Below are 26,314 nucleotides of genomic sequence, written 5' to 3' on the forward strand. Positions count from 1 at the left end.
ACACACATTCTACATATGTTTATATTTAGTTACATAGCAAGAGTAAAGTAATTTGATATTTCGATATACATGACATATAGATAGTACTTATACATTATAAATTGTGTTTTCATTCAAAACTATTATAGAACATGAGCTTTTAAACGCACCCCTCATTCAGTGTTTCCTCTTTGACTTGTTTAGCCTAAGGACACTATCCAGGGGTGTTGCTTGATACCTACAGTACGCTTGATCATGAAAACCAATGGAGGACACATTCTTTCAGACAAGGAAAATGGGGCAAAAGAGCTTGATGGGGTTCTGATCTGTCAGTCAGCCCCTAAACGAGTGTGGACCATAGAGTTGGATAGAGGGCACACTTGCCACAAAGCCTTTTTTTAGCATGGACAGCACAATTGAATGCATTCATCATTTCACTGGGTGGGACTTCTAATATTATAACGAGGGTCACACAATTCCACCCAGGTCACCAAGATGGATCAGCCAATGGATTATAATCCCGAGCAAACATTGGGTGGGCTTTCTTTCCAACTCTATGGTGGGGAAGTGAAAAGGCTCACCTTGTTGTTCGTTCTGAAGACACAGCCTCAGCTCCTGTACAGTGGCCCGGTCCATAGCAGCCTGGACACGCAACACATCCAGCTCCTCCTCTAGGTTAGTCCTACCACCACACACATCAAAAAACAACACTTAAAACACAACGTTTTTCTTCAAGACTTTAGTGACAGGAAGGGCAGTTTCTGTGTCAGACTTGCCCTCCTCTTCTCTCAACACACCTGGACCCAAGGAAAGGGAACATCTTGTTACATTCCTGTAAATGCCACTTCTAATTCCACATTACAACCATTGACTGTATGTGACGACTCCATTTTACTTTTAACCTGACAACCGTGGCATCAAATCCTCCTCTACGATACCGAGATGATTAATATGAAGAGGAAGACTAGCTAATTAAGGCTGGATTTAATTCATGTGGAAATCAAAGTGACAAGAAACATGAAACCCAGGTAAGGAGGTACAATGTGTGTGTGTGTGTGTGTGTGTGTATGAGCCCAATTAACTCTCTGCGATTAGCTTGATTCCCGCTAAAGGCTAATTAAGAGGAAAGGAGCCATGCTCGAGACTCTTGCACTTTCAAGTTATTATTAGGACCCAAAAAGAAGTCTGCAGAGGACACGGGTATAGGTCCCGCTGAGACCATCGCACCTGAAAACACACACCTCGTTCCCCGCCCCTTCCCTCCACAGCCCCAAGCATCCGGGGAGATGGCGAAGCCAGAGAGAGAAGCACTGTCTGTGTGAACTACTGTTACTGTTCCAGTGGCATCACGCAACCTGATTTTCTTTTCTTGACTGACTGGTGGCTATTATAATACAGGTAAACCTTACACACCTCTATAATAAACCTTACACACCTCCAGACCAGCGCCATATGAGTGCTAGTGAGGTCGTGTCAGCTTGGACCCTGGTTCTGTTCGTAAACACACATGGTGACGGCCTTCTAGTGTTCTGTTCCGTCCATTCCACTCTGTTCCGTTCTTCCTCCAATGATGTCTTCACTTACATAAACATGGACTGCTGAATGTTCTTACCGGTCGTTGGCAGTAAAATGTGAGTAGTTCTGGGTTACGGGGCAGGTTAGTTAGCAGGCTTGAGGTGAGTGAAATGGCTCAGGGTTCACCACAGTAATACGGTGCGACTCAAGGCCTAGCTTCAAGTTGTATTAGTCGTATGTACAGGACACACATGGTATACACTGTCTAACTAAATACTTGCAGGTTCCTTCTGGACAATAAGATATAATAACAGATGAATGGGCTAACGTACCCACAGTGTAAATAAGTCCACTATTGACCCTCTCTGGGGGGTGAGACAGAGAGAAGGCAGATGGACACGTGTCGCTGCTTCACTATAGATCTTCTTCTGTAAATGAGCTGCAGTCGATGCAGGTTCCAGCTCCCAGCACTGCCCCAGGAATACTATTATGTATCCATACAGCCCGTTAATGGGACAAATTAACTCAACTATGCCGCGTGTGGAACGGCCCAATTCCTTCTAATGTTTCTCCTTCATGCCTTGTCCGATGCCGGGACGTATCGACGTGACACCCAAGTTCATATTGAAGACACTCTGTTTTGTTGAAGGGTGAACATGTTTCTCTCGGTGATGCCGGATTAGATTCCAGACGGGGTTTTGTTTTGTGTCCGGGGACCTTCTGGTTGCCCACCATGACACCCTAGTAAAAAAACAGTATATATAGGAGACATATTAAACATATCTAATACATGAATGCAGTCAGAGTGTGGCCCAATACGCCACATACAAGCAAGCAAACAGAGACACATTCCCTTGAAGGTGGCTACCGGTAGATGACTGTCCGTAGGTCCTAAGAAGACATCATAGGTGACAGTACTACGAGGCACTCTAAGCAAACCTGGTCTTATTCCTCAACCCAACTAGATCACCTTCTACTGTATCTGCTCTCCCTCTCAACCAAACATTTACCTCACATCTCCAGCGCGGTGAGCTGTGGCGTTAGGCCTCTGGGCTGCGGTGTGAACACAGCTTTATTAGTCCTCAATCCAGCAGCCAGTACTGGAGGTCTCTTCAGACCCAACAGTTGTTCAATTAAAATACAGACCCAAGGCCCGATGCAAATTCCTGTTTTTTTTTGTCAACTGCATATAATTGTTTTATGAGAGGTTGCTAACTCCCAACTCCCTCCCGTTCGGTTCGCCCCCTTCTCCGTTTCCCTCTCCCTCTCGCTTCATAGGCTTGTGTGATTCCTTAGTGTGAATGCATCAATTTGAATAACAGATGTTTATTTGCAGTCTATTTGGTTCCCTGGGGTGAAGGGGGAGCGTGGCCCTCTCTAGAGGGTTGAGAGGCTGGTTGGATGTTAGATATCTCTTCGAATAAATACATAAGGAAGAGGGGATAACACCAGGGTTGCCTGAGGAGTGTCTGTATCTATCAGCCCGCCACACACAGGAGAACGGCTCAGAGTAAAATCAGTAGAAACAACAGCTAACCCCCCTGTTGTTCTGAGATCAGATACATAATGTACTACTCTTAGCTATAGAACAGTGGTGGGGAAAATCGTGCCACTAAAATCTACGGAAGTCAATATTTCGCGGTGCTTGAATAAACGCATTCAAGGTGCATTTCCTATAGCAGTAATTCATTGCTCCTCTCTACATTACAATATCCTCTTCTGGGCTTCACCACTGATATTTTCGGCGTCCACAATAGCACCCTATTCCCTATATAGGGAACTACTTTTGGCCGCACGTAACGTGTGAATAGGATGCCATTTCAGATGCAGCCATTGACTTCTGTTTCCTGGTCAAACAGACATGCGTAAGGACACACTTGATCCACTACAGTGGCCCTCCAGAACACTACTGATAGGTAGACTTTAATAATCCAAAAACAGATGCTTTCCTGTCCAACCCTTGACAGCGTCATAGAACAATGTTTGTGGTCAATCACACATCCTGTTCTCTCTTTTTCCCCTTTCTCTTCTGTTCAAATAAAGCCAGCAAATCCATCTCCAATTCCCTCATAACGCCTCGCCTGAGGTAGAATACAAACTCAGCAGGCTTGAAAGCGGGGGGAGAAAAAACACTTTTACCTCCGCTAGCATCAAAATGAAAGAAAACAGACGGAACAGATGCGTTCGGCTTGGTAATGACGGCTCTGTGTTGTACGTCTCTGTTACGCTGTTTGTTAAAACCCTTCTCTCCTGGAATACTGTAGTAGCATCGGAGCCAGCCGAGCCCTGAGCCATCTATTCCAAGTCATTTGATCTTTTCTCTACCTGTGTTCCTCTAGAGTAGACTAACAGAGCTTAGAGCACACACCGCCAGCTCCGACCCACCGGGGATCACAGAGCAGTACATCATCTTTTGACCGCTGTGCTTTTCACGCGCCAGGCCTTCCCTCCATCTCACTCTCTCCCATTTCATGCTTGGCACATAAAAACATAGAACAGAGAAAGAGAGAGTGAGAAAGAAGAGAGAGAGAGAGAGAGAGAGAGAGAGAGAGAGGGAGTAAAAAAACTTTCTATGACTAGAGAGGAGAGCATGTCAGTACCCCCTGAAGAAGAGGTGAGGAAAGACATCATTTTGAGTCAGAGGGGAATTCCCCTCTCTCTGCAGCTTTAAGCCCAGAAAGGCAAGAGTCTGTCTGTGTGTCCATACCAAATTACACCCTATTCCCTATTAAGTGCACCTCGTTTCACCAGGGCCCATAGGGCTCTGGTCAAATGTAGTGCACTATATAAGGAATAGGATGCCATTTGGGACACACCCTGTGTCTAGTACGGACGGGGAGGGAGGACGGATAAGCCTCCGCTGTCAGCAGTAAAGTGTTGTAGTTCATACAGCTCTCTGTTCTCGTGGCCACAGGCCATAATGCAACAACAACAGTGAAGCAGTGAGTCACTGAGCAGAGCCGGAGCGCGCCTCTCCCTCCTCAGCCACGGGGCATTGATATGGGAGGTAAATAGGCCTCCATGTTCAGGCACTACTGGGGTGGACTAGTGAGAACGGTCCAGGAGATCCATTGTGCCCGCCGCGTTAAAATACCAGATTTGAGATTTCAGACCCTAAGAACAGTATTTTTGTTAAGTATGATCTCATCTGATGATGGCATCTGTCAATATTGACATTACAACATACAAATACCACAAAAAGTAGACAGAACCCTGCTGTGTTTATACTACTGTTCAGTGTGTAGCGTTATGACATCTGTTGGCATGTCGTAAAGTGACATAACACACAGTATCTGACTAAACAGGTGGATATCACTGTAGAGATATACTTTCTCAGCTTGGTCCTGTGAAATGTGCTTATTATCTATATGTTGACGTTTCACAGCACAGCTTTAGTTCCCATGCCTTCTGAGCGTGGGCTGGCCGCGGTGCAATCCAGAGAGCAGGCAGGCTAGGGCTTGCCTCATAATTACCCAGTAAGTGTGCAGCAAAGTTTCAAAGAATAATTCATTTAGCAAATAATGAATAAAGGAGGCACTTTGGTGGTCGGTTATCAAAACAAACATAAAACATTCTGTCTTCTGTGTGTGTGTGTGTGTGTGTGTGTGTGTGTGTGTGTCCCTCCCCCTAACACTCCCTGGTCCGGGGGGGCAAAATACACTCATTACTTCTAATACATTTTAGCAATCAAGATGAAAGGAGAGAGAAAATACATGGCAGAGAGAAAGAGAGAGAGCAGACAACCCGGGTAAACTTTATTAAACTTCATTAGAGTCAAACGTCTCCACCACGTCTGTAATGGTCACTCTCAGTAGAGGGGGCTTCTTCACCACTCCGTTCTTCCTACAAATCATCTCAAAGGCTTTTTATCCAACAGTAATAGCTGTCTAATTTATGCCTTGATGTCGACTGAGTGTACCGTCTTCTGTGTGAGGGCGCCGCCTGCCGCGGAGCGCGCCGGGTAGCCAGTGTTTAGTCTGTTTACGAGGGCCTAAATAACCCCTCCCTTTCACCCACAGACCGCTAACAACAATTAACGAGCGGCGGACAACCAGAGGACTACCAGAGACAGAACCATAATGATGGGAGATAAAAATGAACCCATGGCGAATCAACATTCCTCGCCCAACCCGCTCCCGCCCTGCCTCTCCTCCACCAACGACAAAGAGGACAATCTGAATGCCTGGCCGGCGCTCCGGCGGCTTTCCTCTTTATTTGCTCATTCGCAATTGAAGTAATTCAGATCATTCTCCTCCAGAGTGCGCTTCGTGTTTGAGAGCCCATATTTGAAACGGGGGGTCTTTGTCTGAGGAGAACAACAATTGATGATTAAATAAAGGAGAGAGAGAGAAAGATTTCCTGCTGACTGCCTAATTTGATATCAAACCGATGGTAGAGTGGTCCCAATGGAAAATGTCAAGTCTTCTCTCAGGACCACTTCAAACGTGGGAGGGTAAATATGCCTGTTTTAGGGCTATCAGGAGAGTCAGGGGAGTCTATAGACCTCGACACAAGAAACCAAGGGCAAGCCCAGTTTATATATTGAAACAGTGATCAGAGTGAGATTACAAATAAATCTTTGATCTGTTTGATATAAACACAACGACAACAAAGGAAACAAACAATGCTATGACAGAGGGAATTTACACTACCGATGTGACTATGCACACTCACTGGACTCTACCAACACATACTTACACAGACACTCCAACACACACATACACACGCTCACACATACTTACACAGACACTCCAACACACACATACACACGCTCACACATACTTACACAGACACTCCAACACACACATACACACGCTCACACATACTTACACTGACACTCCAACACACACATACACACGCTCACACATACTTACACAGACACACCAACACACACATACACACGCTCACACATACTTACACAGACACTCCAACACACACATACAGTGCCTTGCGAAAGTATTCGGCCCCCTTGAACTTTGCGACCTTTTGCCACATTTCAGGCTTCAAACATAAAGATATAAAACTGTATTTTTTTGTGAAGAATCAACAACAAGTGGGACACAATCATGAAGTGGAACGACATTTATTGGATATTTCAAACTTTTTTAACAAATCAAAAACTGAAAAACTGGGCGTGCAAAATTATTCAGCCCCTTTACTTTCAGTGCAGCAAACTCTCTCCAGAAGTTCTGTGAGGATCTCTGAATGATCCAATGTTGACCTAAATGACTAATGATGATAAATACAATCCACCTGTGTGTAATCAAGTCTCCGTATAAATGCACCTGCACTGTGATAGTCTCAGAGGTCCGTTAAAAGTGCAGATAGCATCATGAAGAACAAGGAACACACCAGGCAGGTCCGAGATACTGTTGTGAAGAAGTTTAAAGCCGGATTTGGATGCTAAGATTTCCCAAGCTTTAAACATCCCAAGGAGCACTGTGCAAGTGATAATATTGAAATGGAAGGAGTATCAGACCACTGCAAATCTACCAAGACCTGGCCGTCCCTCTAAACTTTCAGCTCATACAAGGAGAAGACTGATCAGAGATGCAGCCAAGAGGCCCATGATCACTCTGGATGAACTGCAGAGATCTACAGCTGAGGTGGGAGACTCTGTCCATAGGACAACAATCAGTCGTATATTGCACAAATCTGGCCTTTATGGAAGAGTGGCAAGAAGAAAGCCATTTCTTAAAGATATCCATAAAAAGTGTCGTTTAAAGTTTGCCACAAGCCACCTGGGAGACACACCAAACATGTGGAAGAAGGTGCTCTGGTCAGATGAAACCAAAATTGAACTTTTTGGCAACAATGCAAAACGTTATGTTTGGCGTAAAAGCAACACAGCTCATCACCCTGAACACACCATCCCCACTGTCAAACATGGTGGTGGCAGCATCATGTTTTGGGCCTGCTTTTCTTCAGCGGGGACAGGGAAGATGGTTAAAATTGATGGGAAGATGGATGGAGCCAAATACAGGACCATTCTGGAAGAAAACCTGATGGAGTCTGCAAAAGACCTGAGACTGGGACGGAGATTTGTCTTCCAACAAGACAATGATCCAAAACATAAAGCAAAATCTACAATGGAATGGTTCAAAAATAAACATATCCAGGTGTTAGAATGGCCAAGTCAAAGTCTAGACCTGAATCCAATCGAGAAGCTGTGGAAAGAACTGAAAACTGCTGTTCACAAATGCTCTCCATCCAACCTCACTGAGCTCGAGCTGTTTTGCAAGGAGGAATGGGAAAACATTTCAGTCTCTCGATGTGCAAAACTGATAGAGACATACCCCAAGCGACTTACAGCTGTAATCGCAGCAAAAGGTGGCGCTACAAAGTATTAACTTAAGGGGGCTGAATAATTTTGCACGCCCAATTTTTCAGTTTTTGATTTGTTAAAAAAGTTTGAAATATCCAATAAATGTCGTTCCACTTCATGATTGTGTCCCACTTGTTGTTGATTCTTCACAAAAAAATACAGTTTTATATCTTTATGTTTGAAGCCTGAAATGTAGCAAAAGGTCGCAAAGTTCAAGGGGGCCGAATACTTTCGCAAGGCACTGTACACACGCTCACACATACTTACACTGACACTCCAACACACACATACTTACACTGACACTCTAACAGAAACACACATACACACGCTCACACATACTTACACTGACACTTCAACACACACATACAGTGGGGCAAAAAAGTATTTAGTCAGCCACCAATTGTGCAAGTTCTCCCACTTAAAAAGATGAGAGAGTCCTGTAATTTTCATCATAGGTACATGTTACAGGAATGATATTCCTCTATGTTTTAATACCCAATTAAAATTAAACACTCTGTCAATGCCTAAGAATTTGTAAGACTCTTATTTGCATAAAACGGACAGAGACCAGTCTCAAAAATCAACCAGCTGCATTTATTCTCGAGAGTACTGAACATGATACAGTTTACCACAGGTTATAAACTGAAGATGACGTCATTAGTTTTCGTACTACCCCGTATCATCTCCGCTCCAGTACAATGGCTGTATGGTTCTCAAGACTTAGATACTTTATGACCAGAGCCAAGGTCTGCCTGTGTAGATAAGCATTCTAGCCAGTCTAGCGATTCATTTCTACCAAGGAACAGACAGTAATTGTTCTAATTCTTGATTATATTTACACATATTCAGTACTAGGGTTAAAAGAAAATTCATACATCTATACAGTAACATAATAGTATTCTGATTAGTCAGTCCTGATTGAAATGTATACATACTTAGTCATTATTGATAAAAAAAATTCCCTTAACAGTACACTTCAACAATGACAGACAAAATGAGAAGAGAAAAAAATCCAGAAAATCACATTGTAGGATTTTTTATGAATTTCTTTGCAAATTATGGTGGAAAATAAGTATTTGGTCAATAACAAAAGTGTATCTCAATACTCTGTTATATACCCTTTGTTGGCAATGACAGAGGTCAAACGTTTTCTGTAAGTCTTCACAAGGTTTCCACACACTGTTGCTGGTATTTTGGCCCATTCCTCCATGCAGATCTCCTCTACAGCAGTGATGTTTTGGGGCTGTTGCTGGGCAGCACGGACTTTCAACTCCCTCCAAAGATTTTCTATGGGGTTGAGATCTGGAGACTGGCTAGGCCACTCCAGGACCTTGAAATGCTTCGTACGAAGCCACTCCTTCGTTGCCCGGGCGGTGTGTTTGGGATCATTGTCATGCTGAAAGACCCAGCCACGTTTCATCTTCAATGCCCTTGCTGATGGAAGGAGGTTTTCACTCAAAATCTCATGATACATGGCCCCATTCATTCTTTCCTTTACACGGATCAGTCGTCCTGGTCCCTTTGCAGAAAAACAGCCCCAAAGCATGATGTTTCCACCCCCATGCTTCCCAGTAGGTATGGTGTTCTTTGGATGCAACTCAGCATTCTTTGTCCTCCAAACATGACGAGTTGAGTTTTTACCAAAAAGTTCTATTTTGGTTTCATCTGACCATATGACATTCTCCCAATCTTCTTCTGGATCATCCAAATGCTCTCTAGCAAACTTCAGACGGGTCTGAATATGTACTGGCTTAAGCAGGGGGACACGTCTGGCACTGCAGGATTTGAGTCCCTGGCGGCGTAGTGTGTTACTGATGGTAGGCTTTGTTACTTTGGCCCCAGCTCTCTGCAGGTCATTCACTAGGTTCACCCGTGTGGTTCTGGGATTATTGCTCACCGTTCTTGTGATCATTTTGACCCCACGGGGTGAGATCTTGCGTGGAGCCCCAGAACGAGGGAGATTATGAGTGGTCTTGTATGTCTTCCATTTCCTAATAATTGCTCCCACAGTTGATTTCTTCAAACCAAGCTGCTTACCTATTGCAGATTCAGTCTTCCCAGCCTGGTGCAGGTCTACAATTTTGTTTCTGGTGTCCTTTGACAGCTCTTTGGTCTTGGCCATAGTGGAGTTTGGAATGTGACTGTTTGAGGTTGTGGACAGGTGTCTTTTATACCGATAACAAGTTCAAACAGGTGCCATTAATACAGGTAACGAGTGGAGGACAGAGGAGCCTCTTAAAGAAGAAGTAACATGTCTGTGAGAGCCAGAAATCTTGCTTGTTTGTAGGTGACCAAATACTTATTTTCCACCATAATTTGCAAATATTCATTAAAAATCCTACAATGTGATTTTCTGGATTTTTTTTTCTCATTTTGTCTGTCGTAGTTGAAGTGTACCTATGATGAAAATTACAGGCCTCTCTCATCTTTTTAAGTGGGAGAACTTGCACAATTGGTGTCTGACTAAATACTTTTTTGCCCCACTGTACATACGATCACACATACTTACACTGACACTCCAACACGCTCACACATACTTACACGGACACTCCAACACACATATACACACGCTCACACACACACACACACACACACACACACACACACACACACATACACACGCTCACACATACTTACACTGACACTCCAACACACACATACAAAACACATGTACATTGACGGCACACACACGTAGCTGCAATTCAGTTTATTATCTAACCTGATTGCCTAGTCACTTTTACCCCTACCTACATGTACATATTACCTCAACTACCTCAACAACCTGGTACCCCCTGCACATTGACTCGGTACTCCTTGTATATAGCCTCGTCATAGTTATTTATTGTGTTCATATTTTCTATTGTTCTTACTTTTTAACTCTGCGTTGTTGGGAAAGGGCTCCTAAGTAAGAATTGCACAGTAAAGTCTACGTTGTATTCTATATTCGGCGCATGTGACCAACAGTTTGATTTGAGATAACAAGTTAAACAGAATACTTCCCTGACTAGATCCATATTATTTATTCATTAGGAAAAAGGGAAATGTCTAACATAAATGCAGGCGTTTAATATAATGCTGCAGATCATGGTACTTCTAATGATGTCAGGGGAGACGCTAGTCCACCTTCACTTAAATCACCTAAACACACAGGTCTTAATAATACCCAGCAAGTTCAAGGGTATGAAGTTGAGTTCTTAAGCACTCTGTGCCTGATTGCATCCATGATCATTTCCATTGCAGGGAGCCAGTGGGAGAGAGATTAAAGTACCATAGTGGACCTGCAGCTGGTTCACCTTCCTTAACGGCCTCACCTCCACTAAAGGAACTAGAGGATCCAATAATTGGAGTGTTGCTGAGTTGAGAGCAACACTACAGGGACCCGGACCCAGGGAATAAACACTACACAAGCACACTCATTTTGGCAACAAATGGTTGATTGGACCACAAGCCTCTTTTATAAGTGCCTGTTTGGATGGGGGGAGCAATGATGAAACATCTGTACACAGCAGCTCAGGACAGAACGAGAGAGAGTGAGAGACCAAAAGACACAGAGAGAGACTGTAGCCCGAGAGAGAGAGACAGAGAGAGAGCGAGAGCGAGAGAGACTTCAGCCCGAGAGAGAGACAGAGGCAGAGAGAGAGACAGAGAGAGAGACTTCAGCCCGAGAGAGAGACAGAGGCAGAGAGAGAGACAGAGAGAGAGAGACATTCCAATTGGCTATACTTAAACTCTTTAACATCTCTCTGGCATCTTCCCCAATATTTGGAACCAAGGGCTGATCACCCCCATCCACAAAAGCGGAGACAAATTTGACCCCAATAACTACCGGGGATATGCATCAACAGCAACCTTGAGAAATTCTTTGCATTATCATTAACAGCAGACTCGTACATTTCCTCACCGAAAACAATGTTCAGAGCAAAGGTCAAATTGGCTTTTTACCAAATGACTGTTCGACAGACCACGTATTCACCCTGCACACCCTAATTAACAACCAAACAAACCAACAGAGGGCAGTGCCTACGACCCCAAGCTTCCTGCCATCCAGGACCTCTATAACAGGCGGTGTCAGAGGAAAGCCCTAAATATTGTCAAAGACTCCAGCCACCCTAGTCATGGACTGTTCTATCTGCCACCGCACGACAAGCGGTACCAGAGCGCCAAGTCTAGTTCCAAGAGGCTTCTAAACAGCTTCTACCCCCAAGCCATAAGACTCCTGAACAGCTAATCAAATGGCTACTCAGACCATTTGCATTGCCCCCCCCCCTTCTACGATGCTGCTACTCTCTCTTATTATCTATGCATAGACACTTTAATAACTCTACCTACATGTACATATTACCTCAATTACCTCGACTAACCAGTACCTCTTTACCAATACCCCCTGTATATAGCCTCGCTATTGTTATTTTACTGCTGTTCTTTAATTATTTGTAACTTTTATTTCTTACTTTTTTTTGTTGGTATTTTCTTAAAACTGCATTGTTGGTTAAGGGCTTGTAAGTTAGTATTTCACTGTAAGGTTGTATTCACCTGTTATATTCGGTGCATGTGATTTGATTTGAAAACAAAGGCAAAGTCTTCTCACGCTTTGTTGAGTTCAAAATAGCTTTTGACTCAATTTGGCTTGAGGGTCTGCTATACAAATTGATGGAAAGTGGTGTTGGGGGAAAAACATACGACATTATAAAATCCATGTACACAAACAGCAAGTGTGCAATTAAAATGGCAAAAAACACATTTCTTTCCTCAGGGCCGTTGGGTGAGACCGGGATGCAGCTTAAGCCCCACCCTCTTCAACATATATATCAAAGAATTGGTGAGAGCACTAGAACAGTCTGCAACACCTGGCCTCATCCTACTAGAATCTGAAGTCAAATGTCTACTGTTTGCTGATGATCTGGTGCTTCTGTCCCCAACCAAGGAGGGCCAACAGCGGCACCTAGATCTTCTGCACAGATTCTGTCAGACCTGGGCCCTGAAATAACATTTCAGTAAGACAAAAAATAATGGTGTTCCAAAAAAGGTCCAGTCGCCAGGACCACGAATACAAATTCCATCTGGACACCGTTGTCCTAGAGCACAAGAAAACTATACATACCTGGGCCTAAACATCAGCGCCACAAGTAACTATACATACCTGGGCCTAAACATCAGCGCCACAAGTAACTATACATACCTGGGCCTAAATATCAGCGCCACAAGTAACTATACATACCTGGGCCTAAACATCAGCGCCACAAGTAACTATACATACCTGGGCCTAAACATCAGCGCCACAAGTAACTATACATACATGGGCCTAAACATCAGCGCCACAAGTAACTATACATACATGGACCTAAACATCAGCGCCACAAGTAACTTCCACAAAGCTGTGAACGATCTGAGAGACAAGGCAAGAAGGGCCTTTTCTGCCATCAAAAGGAACATAAAATTTGACATACCAATTAGGATCTGGCTAAAAATACTTGAATCAGTTATAGAACCCATTGCCCTTTATGGTTGTGAGGTCTGGGGTCCGCTCACCAACCAAGAATTCACAAAATGGGACAAACACCAATTTGAGACTCTGCATGCAGAATTCTGCAAAAATATCCTCTGTGTACAACGTAAAACACCAAACAATGCATGCAGAGCAGAATTAGGCCGATACCCGCTAATTATCAAAATCCAGAAAAGAGCCGTTAAAATCTACAACCACCTAAAAGGAAGCGATTCCCAAACCTTCCATAACAAAGCCCTCACCTACAGCAGAGAGATGAACCTGGAGAAGAGTCCCCTAAGCAAGCTGGTCCTGGGGCTCTGTTCACAAACACAAACACACCCCACAGAGCCCCAGGACAGCAACACAATTAGACCCAACTAAATCATGAGAAAACAAAGAGATAATTACTTGGCACATTGGAAAGCATTTACAAAAAAACAGAGCAAACTAGAATGCTATTTGGCCCTAAACAGAGAGTAAACAGTGGCAGAATACCTGGCCACTGTGACTGACCCAAACTGAAGGAGAGCTTTGACTATGTACAGACTCAGTGAGCATAGCCTTGCTATTGAGAAAGGTTGCCACAGGCAGACCTGGCTCTCAAGAGAATGTGTGTATGTGCACATTGCCCACAAAATGAGGTGGAAACTGAGCTGCATGTCCTAACCTCCTGCCAAATTAATTACCATATTAGAGACACATATTTCCCTCAGATTACACACATCCATAAAGAATTCGAAACCAAATCTAATTTTGATAAACTTCCATAGATACTGGGTGAAATACTGTGCCATCACAGCAGCAAGATTTGTGACCTGTTACAGACCACAAGAAAAGGGCAACCAGTGAAGAACAAACACCATTGTAAATACAACCTATATTTATGTTTATTTATTTTCCCTTTTTTACTTTAACTATTTACACATAATATAACTTTTGATATGTCTATTGTTTTGGAACATTTGTGAGTATAATGTTTACTGTTCAGTTTTATTGTTTTTTCCAACTTTTGCTTATTATCTACTTCACTTGCTTTGGCAATGTTAACATATGTTGCCCATGCCAATAAAACCCTGAAATTGAAAATGAGAGAGAGACTTTAGCCCAAGAAAAAAAAAGAGAGAGAGAGAGAGAGAGAGAGAGAGCGCGAGAGAGAGAGAGATACAGACTTTAGCCAACAAAGAGGGTCTTTAGCTCAACAGAGAGAGAGAGAGAGGGAGAAAGAGAGAGAGACAGAGAGAGACTTTAGCCAACAGAGAGGGTCTTTAGCTCAACAGAGAGAGAGAGAGAGAGAGAGAGAGAGAGAGAGAGAGAGACTTTAGCCCAACAGAGAGGGTCTTTAGCTCAACAGAGAGAGAGAGAGACTTTAGCCCAAAAGAGAGAGAGAGAAAGAGAGAGACAGAGACAGACTTTAGCCAACAGAGAGGGTCTTTAGCTCAACAGAGAGAGAGAGAGAGAGAGAGAGAGAGAGAGAGAAAGGAAATGAGAGGGGTGAGAGAATATCCTTTAAGCATCTAAACATCCTAACAGCAGCCTTCGTTGGACTGTTATTGGGCCCAAACTCCTCCTCCTACCTCCAGCCAGGAGATAATTAGCCATTAGCAAATCATAGCTAACACTTACGAGGAGGCGCAACCTTCACAAGCACAATCATCTTAATATGGACGGCAGAATGGCAAACTGCCACTTATTATTGGGCCTTGCAGAAGCACTAGATGTCTACGTTCCAAATGGAACCCTATTCCCTATATAGTGCACTGCTTTTGACCAGTGCCGGGCCCACAGTGGTCTGGTCAAAAGATGTCCACTATTTGGGGAATAGGGTGCCATTTTGGGATACATCCGAAGTTTAGGGCTGGGGGTGTGTGTTGGTCTAGTTATTGCACCAACACGGCTCCCATCTCCTTAATTGTTGGCTATCAACAGTAATTTACATCGCCGGAGCCGCCAAACAGCTTGATATAGAAGCCCAGCCTAATTGCACCGTGTATGCTTCGTTTCTTGCCCCCCCTCTTCCCCTGCCCTCCCACACACCCGCCTTCCCAAACACTCCCAATAGATATAAAGGGAGATGGGGTGAGGAGAGTGGGTTTGGGGAGAGGAGAAGGGGGGAGTGGGGAAGGTGGTCGGACGGACGGTGTGCCTGCTGCTTGCTTTTGCACACTGAGCCGTCTAATGGTCGTCGGGGCTGTTGCCGGGGCCAGGATCAAAGCGCGGGGGGGTCGTTTTTCGAAAGCACGAGTTAGAGACCTCCGCCAAGTTTACTTTGGGCCTTGGCGTGGGCGCTGGGGTAGCAAGTGCCTGGCTGGGTTGATGGGGATCAGCACTAACACCGGAGGACAGGGGCTGCACAGCCTGAAAGGGAACGGGAGGTTTCCCGCTCTCCCTCGTGCTCCTCGCAGGTCAGTTGCAAGGACCGGGTAGGACGTTGCAGCCGCTTGCCCGGCCGGGAGGATCCTTAGCGGGCAGCGGCGGCTGGAGCTGTGGCGGCTGTATGCCTGGTCTGTAATTAGCTCGGACAGCTCTGGCTCAGAGAAAGAGAGAGAGAGAGAGAGAGGCAGCCGGGCTAGATCATAATGAGATCATCTGGGATTAGGAGGACCGGACAGGAGGAGGAGAGGGGAGGAGGAGGAGGAGAGTGGAGGAGGAGGAGAGTGGAGGAGGAGAGGGGAAGAGGAGAAGGAGAGGGGAAGAGGAGAAGAAGAGCCCAGACCTCAGCCTGCTACAGCACCACACTACAGAGGTGGGGTAGAGTAGGGAACGGGCTAGAGTAGGGAACGGGCTAGAGTAGGGAACGGGCTAGAGTAGGGAACGGGCTAGAGTAGGGAACGGGCTAGAGTAGGGAACAGGCTAGAGTAGGGAACGGGGCAGAGTATGGAACGGGCTAGAGTAGGGAACGGGCTAGAGTAGGGAACGGGCTAGAGTAGGGAACGGGCTAGAGTAGGGAACGGGGTAGAGTAGGGAACGGGCTAGAGTAGGGAACGGGGTAGAGTAGGGTAGGGAACGGGGTAGAGTATGGAACGGGGTAGAGTAGGGTAGGGAACGGGGTAGAGTAGGGTAGGGAACGGGGTAGGGTAGGGAATGGGGTAGAGTAGGGAACGGGGTAGAGTAGGGAACGGGGTAGAGTAGGGAACAGGCTAGAGTAGGGAACGGGGTAGAGTAGGGTAGGGAACGGGGTAGAGTAGGGTAGGGAACGGGGTAGAGTAGGGTAGGGAACGGGGTAGGGTAGGGAAAGGGGTAGAGTAGGGAACGGGGTAGAGTATGGAACGGGGCAGAGTATGGAACGGGGTAGAGTAGGGTAGGGAACGGGGTAGGGTAGGGAACGGGGTAGGGTAGGGAACGGGGTAGGGTAGGGAACAGGCTAGAGTAGGGAACGGGGTAGAGTAGGGTAGGGAACGGGGTAGAGTAGGGTAGGGAACGGGGTAGAGTAGGGAACGGGCTAGAGTAGGGAACGGGCTAGAGTAGGGAACGGGCTAGAGTAGGGAACGGGGGCAGAGTATGGAACGGGCTAGAGTAGGGAACGGGGTAGAGTAGGGAACGGGGTAGAGTATGGAACGGGGTAGAGTATGGAACGGGGTAGAGTAGGGAACGGGCTAGAGTAGGGAACGGGGTAGAGTAGGGAACGGGCTAGAGTAGGGAACGGGGTAGAGTAGGGAACGGGGTAGAGTAGGGAACGGGGTAGAGTATGGAACGGGGTAGAGTAGGGAACGGGCTAGAGTAGGGAACGGGTAGAGTAGGGAACGGGGTAGAGTAGGGAACGGGGTAGAGTATGGAACGGGGTAGAGTAGGGAACGGGCTAGAGTAGGGAACGGGCTAGAGTAGGGAACGGGCTAGAGTAGGGAACGGGGTAGAGTAGGGAACGGGGTAGAGTATGGAACGGGGTAGGGTAGGGTAGGGAACGGGGTAGAGTAGGGTAGGGAACGGGGTACAGTAGGGTAGGGAACGGGGTAGGGTATGTAACGGGCTAGAGTAGGGAACGGGGTAGAGTATGGAACGGGCTAGAGTAGGGAACAGGCTAGAGTAGGGAACGGGCTAGAGTAGGGAACGGGCTAGAGTAGGGAATGGGGTAGAGTAGGGAATGGGGTAGAGTAGGGAATGGGGTAGAGTAGGGAATGGGGTAGAGTAGGGAATGGGGTAGAGTAGGGAATGGGGTAGAGTAGGGAACGGGCTAGAGTAGGGAACGGGCTAGAGTAGGGAACGGGCTAGAGTAGGGAATGGGGTAGAGTAGGGAATGAGGCAGAGTAGGGAACGGGCTAGAGTAGGGAATGCGGTAGAGTAGGGAACGGGGTAGAGTAGGGTAGGGAACGGGGTAGAGTAGGGTAGGGAACGGGGTAGAGTATGGAACGGGCTAGAGTAGGGAATGCGGTAGAGTAGGGAATGAGGCAGAGTAGGGAACGGGCTAGAGTAGGGAATGCGGTAGAGTAAGGAACGGGCTAGAGTAGGGAATGCGAAGAGTAGGGTAGGGAACGGGGTAGAGTAGGGAATGCGAAGAGTAGGGTAGGGAACGGGGTAGAGTAGGGAATGCGAAGAGTAGGGTGGGGAACGGGGTAGAGTAGGGTAGGGAACGGGGTAGAGTAGGGAACGGGGTAGAGTAGGGTAGGGACCGGGGTAGAGTAGGGACGGGTAGGGGAAGCTTCTCCAGATCAAACAGAGGACTGGCTGGTCAGTGGTTGGTTGAGCCTGGTCTGGGCTGTACAGCAGCATGAGCCCTGGCAGAGTGGTAGGGAGCCGTAGTCAGAGGCCCTAATGAAGAGCAACACCTCCAACAGCCCTGGTAATTAACATAATCCCTGTCCCCCTAGTTTTTCTCTCTCTCCCTCTCGTTACACCTCTATTGTCACGGAGGTTCAGTACCAGTTCAGTACATGGACAACATGTCCCCATAATACTCAACTGTCTGTTTACGTTCTTAGGTAGCTCTCCTTTACCAAACACATTCACATAGCCACAGATCAGAGAACAGAAAGGTCCAGTGAGGTATTTGATATAATTACTAGGTAGTGGTGATGGATGGAATCATACCCCAGAGCTGCAACTAACAGACCTGCATGTCCCCACGTTCGTTGCAAAAAAGTGTAAGATAAAATTACTTTAATGAACAAATGTTTTGCTGTCCGCCGAGTAGAATGATTAAAATATATATGACGTGGAACATGGAACTGTTATCGGATTAAAATAATCTATTTCTCACTATCATTAGAAATAACACAAAATTGAAGACAGAGCACACCGATAATGTGATATTTTTTTCTTCAACCAACAAAATCTTCGGGCCGGCAATTTTCCAAATGAGAGACGGGGCTAATGATCTAGTGTTGGAACCTGCTGGCTGGAAATAATGAGGAGGGGAGACGGACGCTGTGAAGTTCAGAAGGGCCTGCTCAAAGTTTAACACCGACAAACTGCGGGGGAGAGGTCGTGAGGTCAGACAGAGGTGAGGGCATGTGTGTGTAAAACGTGTGTGTGTGTAACGGTGTGCATGTGTGCAAATGACAATACTCTATATCAGCAAGCAATCAGGCCAACTGAGGAGGTATAGAGACAGAGAGAGACTGAGAGAGAGAGAGAGAGAGAGAGAGAGACGGAGAGAGAGAGACAGAGAGATACAGAGACAGAGAGATACAGAGAGAGAGAGAGAGAGACGGAGAGACGAGAGATAGAGACGGAGAGAGAGAGACAGAGAGAGAGAGAGAGAGACGAAGAGAGAGAGAGAGATGGAGTTAGAGAGAATTAACAAAAAAACTGAGCAAACTAGAATGCTATTTGGCTCTAAACAGAGAGTACACAGTGGAAGAATACCTGACCACTGTGACTGACCCAAACTTAAGGAAAGCTTTGACTATGTACAGACTCAGCGAGCATAGCCTTGCTATTGAGAAAGGCCGCCGTAGGCAGACATGGCTCTCAAGAGAAGACAGGCTATGTGCACATTGCCCACAAAATGAGGTGGAAACTGAGCTGCACTTCCTAACCTCCTGCCCAATCTATGACCATATTAGAGAGACATATTTCCCTCAGATTACACAGATCCACAAAGAATTTGAAAACAAATCCAATTTTGATAAACTCCCATATCTACTGGGTGAAATTCCACAGTGTGCCATCACAGCAGCAAGATTTGTGATCTGTTGCCACAAGAAAAGGGCAACCAGTGAAGAACAAACACCATTGTAAATACAACCCATATTTATGCTTATTTATTTTCCCTTGTGTACTTTAACCATTTTTACATTGTTACAACACTGTATATATATATATATATATGTAATGTCTTTATTTGAAACTTCTGTATGTGTAATGTTTACTGTTAATTTTGATTGTTTATTTCACTTTTGTATATTATCTACCTCACTTGCTTTGGCAATGTTAACACATGTTTCCCATGCCAATAAAGCCCCTTGAATTGAATTGAATTGAGAGAGAGAGAGAGAGACAGAGAGAGATGGAGAGAGAGAGACAGAGAGAGAGAGAGAGAAAGAGAGAGAGAGAAAGAGAGAAAGAAAGAGAGAGAGAAAGAAAGAGAAAGAGAGAGAGACAGAGAGAGACAGAGAGAGAGAGAGAAACAGAGAGAGAGAGAAACAGAGAGAGAAAGAGAGAGAGAGAGAGAGAGACAGAGAGAGAGAGACAGAGAGAGAAAGAGAGAGAGAGAGAGAGAGACAGAGAGAGAGACAGAGAGAGAGAGACAGAGAGAGAGAAAGAGAGAGAGAGGAGTGGGACTTACTTGTGTGTAGTGAGCTTCTTGTTGAGGTGTTTGAAGTAGGCCAGCTCGTTCCACACCGCATCGCTGTTCTCCTGGCGGAGCTGCCACGGCTCTGCCCGCTGCTGGGCCCTGGGCCTGCACACACCAACACACACCAACACCAACACACGCACACAGACACACACACACACACACAAAACCCAAAACCCAGGGGAGAACAGTTAGTATCACACCTAGCAGCCTATGGTCAATTCACATGGGGAGAACTGTTGTGATTTGTAGCCGTATTCAAATGAGTGGCCTTGACTTTGATACTTCAGTGGCAAATCAAGTGCACACACACAGTTGGTGTTAGTTAAATCCCAGGGCAGTGCCCGAGTGGCTAGGCTGAGGAGTGCAGAGGATTCCCAGTGTGCCGTGTAGATGTAAATAATGGCTAAAACACACCCAAACCAGGCCATTCTAACACACACACACACACGTCACTTATGAATACTTAATGACACTTATACACGGTGGCGTGGCAGACACACACCCACCACCTATTTCCCCTCGGCCCCCCAGTATCCTCCACATCAATCAATCCCAGCCTACCCACCTCCCATCACCATTCAACTCCAATCACTCCTTCATTTCAACACTTCTGGTGCAAAGACACAGAGACAAAAACCATCTAATAAAGAAGAAAATGAGAGAACGCATTTTCTCTCTCTCTCTCTCTCTCTCTCTCTGTCTCTCTCTGTCTGTCTCTCTCTCTCTCTCTCTCTCTCTAATTTTCAATCAATCAAAGATAGGAAGGAGAGGAAATGGATTCCTTGGTAGGTGAAACCAGGGTTATATCTGTATGGTCCAGGGTTTCTTTCCCGTGGTCATTATGGGCTATGTAGACGCTGCTCTGCCACGCTAATACCAGTTTAGACCCGTTCCTGGGAAGGCAACGGGAGGAACAGTACATTTTTCTTTCATTTGATACCGCTAATGCCCCTGTGAGCAATTTGGAGCCCTTTAACTTGTGGTACGGTGCCGACTGTGCGGTGCTGTAGTGTGTCTGAGCTGTCCTGTGATCCCCGGGTTTCTTTCCCCGAGAGCAAAGACTCTCTCTCTCTGATACAGAGAGATCACTGGAACTTCCCACAACAAAACTTAGACACCGAGGAGTATTCTATATGTATTCTAATGGTGAGTGGGGAGAGTATTGCGATGCAAAGTGCATTTCTCTACACTGTGTGTTGTATGCAGGAGCGAGCCCCTACAGCCTGCCGTCCTGTGGATCTGACCAGACAGACCTGCTACCAGGGATATGGATGGAACGCTTATCTTGTCTGCTCCTTTAAGCAATATTGTAATTGAGGTAGCCTAGCAGTTAAGAGCGTTGGGCCAGTAACAGAAAGGTTGCTGGTTCGAATCCTCAAGCCAACTAGGTGAAAAATCTGTCGATGTGCCCTTGAGCAATGCACTTAACCTTAATCACTCCTGTAAGCTGCTCTGGATAAGAGCATCTGCTAAATATGTAAAAGATTCACACTGTCTTCTGATAGGCCGAGAGGAGCGTTTAGATCTTCAGGGAGTGCCAAGGCGGCAGCGACTAGGAGTCCATTTTGGATCCAGCACCAGTCCAGCCCTCAGTGCTTCCCACCAGCAGTCAACTAGTTTCCGTTATTAAGCAGCGAGGAAACAGAAATGGGAGAGCACTTTATTCACAGAGAAGACTCTCCGGCTAATTGCTTTTAATTCGAGGGGAATCTGTTTACGGGCGCAACTTTGATCAGACTGCAGACGTTTTAATAACCTTTCATTTATTTACTCATCCCATCATCCCAGTCTGATTAAAACTTTCTTCTCTCTAATATAAATAAGAAGTTGGGTTTTTTCTGCTCTTTTATTCTGTTTGGGCGCGTCTGGTGGTAATCATGAATGACAGTGCTGTTTCTCCGGAGCGGCCCAGCCCGGCCATGTGTCGGCTGCATGCTGATGAGGATAGAGAGAGTCCAGGGCCTGCAGCTGTGCTCTGATTCGCTGGTAGTTACCCTACTTCCTACTTCCTGTTCCAGTGTCCACTCCACCCACACACACTGGCTGTCTGAAATGGAACGATATTCTCAAAATAGTGCACTACTTTTAACCAGAGCCTGAACTATAGGGAATAGGGTGCCATTTGGGAAACAGCCACTGCACATCAACCCAGACCCATAGAGCACCAATAATAACGGAGTCACTCAATAAGTCACTCTCCTGGAGAGAGAAACAAGATGAGTGTGAAGGTGGCAGCAGCAACATGCTGAAGAGGAAGCACAAACTAATGCTACTAATGCTAATGGTTTCACCTGTCATAATGGGGGGGAGGTGGTCGTTTCAATTTAAACTCCAGACTACAGAATAAGAGGCAGGTAGAGGTGGTCTTCAGAACAGTTTACACCCCCCCTCCCTTTCAGTCTAACACACAAAGGGAGGGCATAAAAGAAGCCCCTCCCCACCCCCACCACTTTCCCCGAAAACAATCAACACAGCGTGGAGGCAACTGGGAAATCCCTAACAAGCCCAAAATGCAATGAGAGTGGACGTTTTCCCCCCTGACTTGTTAGGCCTGATTCCACGGCTCTAACAGGGGTAGTATTTAAGTGGTTTCTCCATTGTCTCCCCGTTCAGACTGGCATTACCCCCACTGGGTTTGGGACTATTTAAGGATGGATATGAGGGGTTAACCCATCCAAGTGAATGCCAACGATCATAAGGCTGAGGGGCTGCCTGGGTGGCGCCATCAAAGGCTGAGGATGAAAAGGGCAAAGCTGCATATCGTGTCAATTCTGTCTCCTGTCAAATGATGATGCCAATATGCAGGTGACAGGTCAGTCTGATGGCGTACTGGTTGATTGTGTATTATGAGTCACCAATTCCCTGTTTGCAACAAAATTGCTTTATAACATTTAAAATGGTACCTTTTTAATATGACTTATTGCCACAAGAGGTTACAAACTGAGAAAAATATCAGACAGACCTTTTTTTCCCCTGCTAGCAAAGTGCGCACTCGTTTTCATCAAGATCCTCCTACAACAAGGAGACAACCACACACACCACACTTTCTTGATAACCTGCTAAAATGTACAGACGGGCACAAATGGTGTTGTTTCCAAGTGATGCTCTCTTCGTTCTCTCTGTCTGTCACACGCTCTCTCTGTCTGCCTGTCTTTGTTCCGTGCTGCGCTGAGCTGCTCCTAGCCGAACGGCGGGGAGGTGGTGGATGGTGAATACCCGCGCGCTCTACTTTCACACGGCCTCACGTTGCAGCCGCTGTTTTCTTTAATTAACCCGGGGAGAAAACAGCTGACAGGGTCAACACGTCGGTCCCGTGTGGATACCAACCCCACATACGCTTCCATTAGTTAGTGTTTTAAAAGGTTCTCCTCGCTGCCTGAAGCTTTGGGGGAGGAAGTCAGAAAGAGGGAGAACGTGTGTGTGTCACGTTAATGACATTTGCCGCCACGTTGCCCTCTTTGTGTGAAAAGCCCGTGGTTTTAATCTAGATCAAACCAGGGGGATCGGAAGAGGAAATCACCCCCTCTCCACCTCGTCCCCCCCCCAGGGGGATCGGAAGAGGAAATCACCCCCTCTCCACCTCGTCCCCCGTCCCTCCCCAGGGGGATCGGAAGAGGAAATCACCCCCTCTCCATCTCGTCCCCCCAGGGGGATCGGAAGAGGAAATCACCCCCTCTCCACCTCGTCCCCGTCCCTCCCCAGGGGGATCGGAAGAGGCAATCACCCCCTCTCCACCTCGTCCCCCCGTCCCTCCCCAGGGGGATTGGAAGAGGAAATCACCCCCTCTCCACCTCGCCCCCCGTCCCTCCCCAGGGGGATCGGAAGAGGAAATCACCCCCTCTCCACCTCGTCCCCCCAGGGGGATCGGAAGAGGAAATCACCCCCTCTCCACCTCGTCCCCCCCCCAGGGGGATCGGAAGAGGAAATCACCCCCTCTCCACCTCGTCCCTCCCCAGGAGTTTCCCAGACACCCTGTCCCCTCTATAACGGACACCTTCAGCCTCCTGCCCTCAAGTCCTAATTGATGCCAGGGGAAGGAGAGAGAGAGACAGAGAGAGAAACAGAGACACGCACAGCGACTCAAACGCTAAGCAACGAAATTGATTCGCTTAAAACCTGTGAAGCTTTTTCAAAGGTAAAGGTGTAATCCTACCACACAGTAGGTCAGGTGATGACATGTAACATAAAGAGTAAAGGTCATGGGAGTATTTGAGAGAGTTTCAGTTGGGTTCTGATGTGTTCCAGAGGGTTCAGAAGGGCTTAACTAAAGAAAGAGGAGTTACGTGCCTTTAAACACTCCCCAAGGCAAGTTCATATTAACTCCAGGCTAAAGGGAACGGATTGCGACATGGTTTGAGCTGATAAAATCCAGGATTTTTTAGAAAGTCTGTGCTGGCTTGGTTACACATACCTAATCGTTCCTGGAATAATGTGAAAAGACAGAGCACGTCTCTGGTTGGCACCACTGTGTGGAAGTGTGTCACCTGCCACTCTATACCAGAACGTCAGTCTGCCGCTGGGTGGAAGTGTCACCTGCCACTCTACACCAGAACGTCGGTCTGCCTCTGGGTAGAAGTGTGTCACCTGCCACTCTATACCAGAACGTCAGTCTGCCGCTGGGTGGAAGTGTCACCTGCCACTCTATACCAGAACGTCAGTCTGCCGCTGGGTGGAAGTGTCACCTGCCACTCTACACCAGAACGTCGGTCTGCCTCTGGGTGGAAGTGTCACCTGCCACTCTATACCAGAACGTCGGTCTGCCGCTGGGTGGAAGTGTCACCTGCCACTCTATACCAGAACGTCGGTCTGCCTCTGGGTGGAAGTGTGTCACCTGCCACTCTATACCAGAACGTCAGTCTGCCTCTGGGTGGAAGTGTCACCTGCCACTCTATACCAGAACGTCGGTCTGAGGCTGGGTGGAGTGTGTCACCTGCCACTCTACACCAGAACGTCGGTCTGCCTCTGGGTGGAAGTGTGTCACCTGCCACTCTATACCAGAACGTCAGTCTGCCTCTGGGTGGAAGTGTGTCACCTGCCACTCTATACCAGAACGTCAGTCTGCCTCTGGGTGGAAGTGTGTCACCTGCCACTCTATACCAGAACGTCAGTCTGCCTCTGGGTGGAAGTGTGTCACCTGCCACTCTATACCAGAACGTCAGTCTGCCTCTGGGTGGAAGTGTGTCACCTGCCACTCTATACCAGAACGTCAGTCTGCCTCTGGGTGGAAGTGTGTCACCTGCCACTCTATACCAGAACGTCAGTCTGCCTCTGGGTGGAAGTGTGTCACCTGCCACTCTATACCAGAACGTTAGTCTGCCTCTGGGTGGAAGTGTGTCACCTGCCACTCTATACCAGAACGTCAGTCTGCCTCTGGGTGGAAGTGTGTCACCTGCCACTCTATACCAGAACGTTAGTCTGCCTCTGGGTGGAAGTGTGTCACCTGCCACTCTATGAACGTCAGTCTGCCTCTGGGTGGAAGTGTGTCACCTGCCACTCTATACCAGAACGTCTGTCTGCCTCTGGGGGAAGTGTGTCACCTGCCACTCTATACCAGAACGTCGGTCTGCCTCTGGGTAGAAGTGTGTCACCTGCCACTCTATACCAGAACGTCTGTCTGCCGCTGGGGGGAAGTGTGTCACCTGCCACTCTATACCAGAACGTTGGTCTGCCGCTGGGTGGAAGTGGTACCATAGAAATAGAATTCTAGTAGAGTAGAATATTGAATTCTACTTCTAGTAGGGTACTCACCGGCCCTGTGCGTCCTCCACCTCTCGGAGCTGGTCTTTGACCGTCCGGTAGTTGGTCTGGACGAGACGCAGGCGCTCGTGGCGTTTCTCATGGGCCCTCCGCAGCTCCTCGTTCTCGTCCGTCTGCCGGCCAGAGACATACAGGAGGTTACGTTACACAATGTGGCCACTTCACACATGCACTGCACAGGGAAATCAAATGATGTCACTGAAATGTGAAACCGGTCGGGGGTTGGGAGTGATGACAAATCTATCTGAAATGATAGAATGACTTAAATCTTACATTGAGAGCAGTGTATTTCCAAAAGATAGAAAATTTACCTAGAAACAGTGTAAATAATTTAATTACTGACAGTGTCAGTCTAGTACGGAACTGTACACCAGTGGAGGCTGGCGGGAGGAGCTATAGGAGGACGGGATCATTGTAATGGCTGGTATGGAATAAATGGAACGATATCAAACACATGGAAACATTGTTTGACTCTGGCCTCTTCATTCCTTTCTATCCATTACAATGAGTCCTCCTA

At 46.8% G+C, this 26,314-nt stretch overlaps 1 protein-coding gene across 1 annotated transcript in view; it reads right to left on the bottom strand.

Annotated features, from left to right (window-relative positions):
• cntln (centlein, centrosomal protein) overlaps positions 1 to 25,931 on the bottom strand; it is an 87,850-nt gene extending 61,919 nt beyond the window's left edge. The window contains exons 1-3 of the mRNA XM_042315115.1: positions 25,789 to 25,931; positions 20,029 to 20,142; positions 561 to 661 (exon numbers count right to left, since the gene is read on the bottom strand). Coding sequence (XP_042171049.1) covers positions 561 to 615 — 55 coding nt within the window. The 5' untranslated portion in view covers positions 616 to 661; positions 20,029 to 20,142; positions 25,789 to 25,931. The remainder of the gene's footprint in view (positions 1 to 560; positions 662 to 20,028; positions 20,143 to 25,788) is intronic.
• Positions 25,932 to 26,314: the final 383 nt, after the last annotated feature.

Source organism: Oncorhynchus tshawytscha, unplaced genomic scaffold (assembly GCF_018296145.1).
Source record: "Oncorhynchus tshawytscha isolate Ot180627B unplaced genomic scaffold, Otsh_v2.0 Un_contig_10559_pilon_pilon, whole genome shotgun sequence".
Taxonomy (NCBI): domain Eukaryota; kingdom Metazoa; phylum Chordata; class Actinopteri; order Salmoniformes; family Salmonidae; genus Oncorhynchus; species Oncorhynchus tshawytscha.